Source organism: Nerophis ophidion, linkage group LG08 (assembly GCF_033978795.1).
Source record: "Nerophis ophidion isolate RoL-2023_Sa linkage group LG08, RoL_Noph_v1.0, whole genome shotgun sequence".
Classification (NCBI taxonomy): Eukaryota; Metazoa; Chordata; class Actinopteri; order Syngnathiformes; family Syngnathidae; genus Nerophis; species Nerophis ophidion.
Genome location: NC_084618.1, coordinates 16897819 through 16904081, shown reverse-complemented (window position 1 = coordinate 16904081; position 6263 = coordinate 16897819). Strand labels below are relative to the sequence as shown.

General features: G+C 37.4%; 1 protein-coding gene across 2 annotated transcripts in view; it reads right to left on the bottom strand.

The window, feature by feature from the left end:
• LOC133557424 (cytotoxic granule associated RNA binding protein TIA1-like) overlaps positions 1-6263 on the bottom strand; it is a 28970-nt gene continuing 22707 nt past the window's right edge. For both annotated transcript variants that reach the window (XM_061907874.1, XM_061907873.1), the window contains exons 8-12: positions 4781-4879; positions 4622-4706; positions 4420-4558; positions 4203-4348; positions 1-1459 (exon numbers count right to left, since the gene is read on the bottom strand). In XM_061907874.1, the coding sequence (XP_061763858.1) occupies positions 1333-1459; positions 4203-4348; positions 4420-4558; positions 4622-4706; positions 4781-4879 (596 nt within the window). In that variant the 3' untranslated portion in view covers positions 1-1332. The remainder of the gene's footprint in view (positions 1460-4202; positions 4349-4419; positions 4559-4621; positions 4707-4780; positions 4880-6263) is intronic.

Below are 6263 nucleotides of genomic sequence, written 5' to 3'. Positions count from 1 at the left end.
CACATTTTGCATATCAAATTTAATCGTTTTTTTTGTTTGTTTGTTTTTCCAAATTGAGACTTAACAGCCAAATGTCATTGAAAATGAAAAAAAAAAAGTGGAAGAGAATGTGTTTTTCCATCAACACTTTAATGGGGCAAATCCAAAATAAACTATCAGGTCAGCGTAAAACAAAAAAAATCTTGGGGGGCCAAACCCCAGCAGGGTGTAAACATTCTGACCTGCTGATTTTTGGTGCGATAAAAAAAAAAAGAATAAAAGAAAGCTAAATCACTGATAAGGCAACACTCCTCGTGTCAATAAAAACAGACGCTCTTTAGGGTTAAAATCCAGCAACAAAAGGAAGCTTGATGCCTTGCCAAAGAAGAAGAGAAAGATGATGTCATCCAAAAGGCAAACACACATGTCTTTATACAGATACAATTGAACAGACCGCTTGGTTATTTACAATAAGACTTCCAAATGATATTACAAAAAAAAAGGTGGAATGCCAAACAAAGAAAAAAAATTGCCCAAAAAAAAAAAAGTACTTCAAATTGAGTTAACTTTTTTTTTTTAAAGTAGTTGTGCAATATTTGTCTGCCGGTGAGTAAGACGAGCGTGGCAGTTTTCCCTGCGCTTTAGTCCAGATGTTGAAAATAGTTGTTTTGTTTTTTTAAATAAAGATGAGTTGACTGCCACTCGACGCTTCATAAACAAACATAAAAGGTCACTGCAACATTTCTTGGACGCTGCCCCCACCCCCCCTTGCCCCAAATGAAGCGGCAGAGGGGGGGAAAAAAAGAAGAAAAAAAAGCTCTTTGTACAAGTCAGCACTGTGACAAAAGAAAAGAGAAGAAAAGGACAATTTGTCTATTTTAATTGTGATGAAAGGGGAGGTGAGTGTAAAAGCATCACACACACACACACACATAAAGTGTGGACCGGTGACGGAGGAGGAGGGCTTTTTGTTTTGTTTTTCTCCGCTAACTCAGTGATAGCCTACATTTCACAGAATGACTCCACACCCTGAGAACTTCCTTGGACTAAAAGATGGCTCGGGAGAGGAAAACTGAAGATCACGTCTGGCGCGTGAACTCTTTGGCTCCTGCAAACAAAACCCGGCCATTTTGACGCTTTTCAGTCACCGTCTTGTTTTTTTTTTTTTTTTTAGACCAAACTATGATGTAGAGAAGATGCTAGGTCTCCTCAAAATGTGTTGGCGGAGAGAGAGAGGGGGGGGTAAGCTAACGATGACATTCCCGACCAGCGTCCTTAACGAGAGAATAACGTGTTGACGAGAAAGAGCGCGAGACGTAATGTGGCGTCCGCTCCAGGGTGTCGTCCACGTGATCAGTGGGTGTGGTAGCCCGCCGGCTGGTTGGCCAGCACGGTGCCGTTGACCCCCTGCCCGGGCTCCACCATGCCCCCGTTGCTCACGGCGCCGACGCCGGTCCATCCGGCGCCAGAAGGAAGAGGGCTGTGTGGGGGAGAGTCAAACAAAAACAAATAAATGTGAAAATTGTGCAAAACATACATACACATACATATTAAGATACATACACATATATATACAAACATAAATAAATATATATATATATATATATATATATATATATATATATATATATATACATACATACATACATACATACATTACATACATACATATATATATATACATACATAAATATATACACACACATACATATATATATATATACACGCACACACACACACAAATATATATACACACACACACACATATATACATACATACATACATACATATACTATGTATATATACACATACATATATAATTACATACTATGTATATATACACATACATATATAAATATATATATATATATATACACACACATATATAAATATATATACAAAATATATATATACATACATGTATAAATATATATACATACATACATATATAAATATATATACATACTATGTATATATACATATATATACACACATACATATATAAATATACATACATACATATACAGTATACATATATATGTATATATAAAAGTGTGTGTGTGTGTATATATATATATGTGTACATATGTCTATATATATATACACATATATACACACATATAAATATACATCGACATATATATATATATATATATATATAGACATATATATAGACATATATATATATATATATATAGACATATATATATATATATATATATATATAGACATATATATATATATACATATATATAGACATATATATATATATACATACACACATATATATACATAGACATATATATATACATACACACATATATATACATAGACATATATATATATACATAGACATATATATATATACATAGACATATATATATATATATATACATAGACATATATATATATACATAGACATATATATATATATATATATATACATAGACATATATATATATACATAGACATATATATATATATATATATACATAGACATACATATATATATATATATATATATATATGTATATATATATATATATATATATATATACATACACACACACACACACACACATATATATATATATATACTGTGAATCTTTGGGTGTCCCACGATTCGATTCAATATCGATTCTTGGGGTCACGTTTCGATCCAAAATCGATTTTTTTTTTTTAATTCAACACGATTCTCGATTCAAAAACGTTTTTTCACCGATTTAAAATGATTCTGTATTCATTCACTACATAGATTTCAGCAGGATCTACCCCAGTCTGCTGACATGCAAGCAGAGTAGTAGATTTTTGTAAAAAGCTTTTATAATTGTAAAGGACAATGTTTTATCAACTGATTGCAATAATGTAAATTTGTTTTAAATATTAAACGAACCAAAAATATGACATATTTTTTCTTTGTGAAAACATTGGACACAGTGTGTTGTCAAGCTTATGAGATGTGATGCAAGTGTAATCCACTGTGACAATATTGTCCTTTTTTTTTTATAAATGTCTAATTATAATGTCAATGAGGGATTTTTAATCACTGCTATGCTGAAATTATAGCTAATATTGATACTGTTGTTGATAATCATTTTTGTTTCACTACTTTTGGTTTGTTCTGTGTCATGTTTGTGTCTCCTCTCAATTGCTCTGTTTATTGCAGTTCTGAGTGTTGCTGGATCAGGTGTGGTTTTGGAAGTGGATTGCATTCTTATGGTATTGCTGTGTAGTGGTTTGTTGGATCGGCAAAAAAAATAAATAAATAAATAAAAATTCTTTTTTTTTTTAAACATGAGAATCGATTCTGAATCGCACGTGAGAATCGCGATTCGTATTCGAATCGATTTTTTCCCACACCCCTAATACACACACCAACAAATCGCTAATGCTAATTAGTGAGATTGTTATTAGTGAGAATATACCTATTTTAAGGTATTTTTGGGTTCATTGAGGTTAGCTAATTTGACTTGTTTTGGAAAGTCTTGACAAGCCGAATTTTCTTGTTCTATTAGCAGATCATTTTGCTTAGTTCCAATAAAATACCAGTAACTTCTGTATTTTTTTTCCCCGTCACCTTTTTCAAATCGAAACTCCTCCCAGTGCGTTTGTCGTTTCGGCTTCAAACTCGCACAGGAGAGAGATTAAACCCTTTTCATTAAAACTGTCCAACAAAGTTTTGATTACTGCTCCGGTTTGGATTTTACTAGCCTTCAAAAAAACCCTGTGCAAAGTTTCCAAAAAAATGTCTTTTTTGCCTCTTTAAACTGTAATTTGACCCCCTTAAAATGCTTCAAAGTGCAAGTTAAAGCTCTACTATGCAAAGCAAAAGCCATTTATCAACAACATCCAGAATCGCCGATCTGTAATTTCACCCCCTTAACATGCTTCAAAACTCACCAAATTTTACACACATATCAGGACTGGCAAAAACTGCCATCTAATAAAAAACCAAACCCCAAAAATCTAAATTGCGCTTAGCGCCCCCTTGGAAAAAACCCAGACAAAACTGCATGTAACTTCTGTTAGAAATGTCGTAGAGACATGAAATAAAAACCTCTATGTTGGTCTGACTTAGACCAGGGCTTGAGTAGCGGCGGCAGCGGCCAAAGGCGGACCCGACCAACGCTGCTTGCAGCTTTAATTTTTCCTTGTTTTTGAACACTGACTTTTTGCAGTACAACATCTACCAGTCGCCACCAGGTGGCAGTCTGGCACTCACTTGTAGCACTGATGATCCCAGGTCTGCCCGTAGACGCCGTAGCTGGGCACCTGCCAGCCGTTGGGCATGTACTGACCGATCTGCTGCGTGTTGCCGTACCACTGCCCCCACTGGCTGTAGGGCTGCGCTGCGAAGCTCACCGTGCTCTGCGGACACAAGCGGGACGGTTTCACGGCGGCGTGCGGCGGGCAAAAGACGCGGCGGCCCTGGTACGTACCTGCGGCATCTGTACCTGCTGTATGGAGCTGACCATGTCTGTGGTTTCTTTGCCCCAGTAGCACTTCACCACGTACTCTTCCACGGACGTGCCGTTTACAGACACGATAGCATGGGCGGCCGCCTCGTGGGAGTTGAACCTGCGCCCAAGGAACGGTCACCGGGTGGCAAATGACGTCCGATACCTCGCCGCTGCAGCTTACCTCACGAAGGAGTAGCCTTTGTCGGGGAAAACACGTATTTCCATGATTTGGCCGAAGGGTGAAAAAGTTTGTCTCATAATTTGCTCTGTGAAGGAGAAAACGGCAGCGTTACGTTTGAGTCCGAGTGAGTCTCACGGTGGCGGTCCGGGAGGGACTTACCTGTGAGACCTGCTGTCACTCCTCCGCAGTACACGGTGCAGTTGCTGGGACTGGACTGGTTCACCACCTCGTCGAAAGACAGCTGCTTCGTGTTGCTCGCTGCGAGGAGACACACAGCAAGGAATGAACACAAGACCATCCATCCATTTTCTACCGCTTGTCCCTATTTCAGCTGCATTCGGGCGGAATGCGGGGTACACCCTGGACCAGTGTTTTTCAACCACTAGGGCGAAGGACCCTATTGAAACTAAGGTTTTATTCTTTCTTTATTAGGGTCCGCAGGCCCATTGTCAAAGGACTCCACGAGTCCTTTGGCAATGGGCCAAGGACCCTATTGAAACTGGTGCGTTTTATTATTCTTTCTTTCTTTCCTTCTTTATTCCGCACCTATACGCTGTAATTTGACCCCCTTAACATGCTTCAAAACTCACCAAATTTGACACACACGTCGGTCTGGCATGCCTTCCCAACTTATTAGGCAGCCAAACCAGAAAAATCAAAATTGCGCGCTAGCGCCCCCAAGGAAAAAAAAAAAAAGACTGCTTGTAACTTCCGTTAGGAATGTCGTAGAGACATGAAACAAAAACCTCTATATAGGGCTGACTTGGACCTAGATTTCATAATTGTACCTTCCAGGGCAAAAATCAACAAAAATTTAGCAAAAACCCATTCAAAGCAAAATTTTCGCAAAAAATGCTATTTTTGCCTCTTCGAGCTGTAATTTGACCCCCTTAAAATGCTTCAAAACTCACCAAACTTGGCACACACATCAGGCCTGGCAAAAATTGCGATCTAATGAAAAAACCAAACCCCAAAATCAAGAGCAATTTTTTAATAAAACACAGAAAAAAATGCTCCTAGGAAGAAAACACAAACAAAATTGCTTGTAACTTCCAGTAGGAATGCCGAAAAGACATGAAAAAAAAAACTTCTGTGTAAGTCTCACTAAGACCTACATTTTAATAAATGACAGCCTGCAGAAAAAAATCAACATGAAGTTGGCAATTACCCCTTCAAAATAAAAGTTTTGTAAAAACCTGTCACCTTTTTTCAAACGTAAACTCCTCCGAGTGCGTTTGTCGTTTCGGCTTCAAACTAGCACAAGAGAGAGTTTGAACCCCTCTGATTAAAAGAGTTTTGATTACTGCTCCGGTTTTGATTTTATGACACTTCAAAGAACCCCTGCGCAAAGTTAAATAAAAAATGTCATTTTTGCCTCTTTGAGCTGTAATTTGAGCCATTTAAAATGCTTCTAAGTGCAAGTTAAAGCTCTACTATGCCAAGCGAAAGCCATTTATCAACAACATCTTGAAACGCCGATCTGTAATTTGACCCCCTTAACATGCTTCAAAACTCACCAAATTTTACACACACATCAGGGCTGGCGAAAATTGCCATCTAATAAAAAACCAAACCCTATAAATCAAAATTGTACTCTAGCGCCACCTAGGAAAAAACCCAGACAAAACTGCTTGTAACTTCT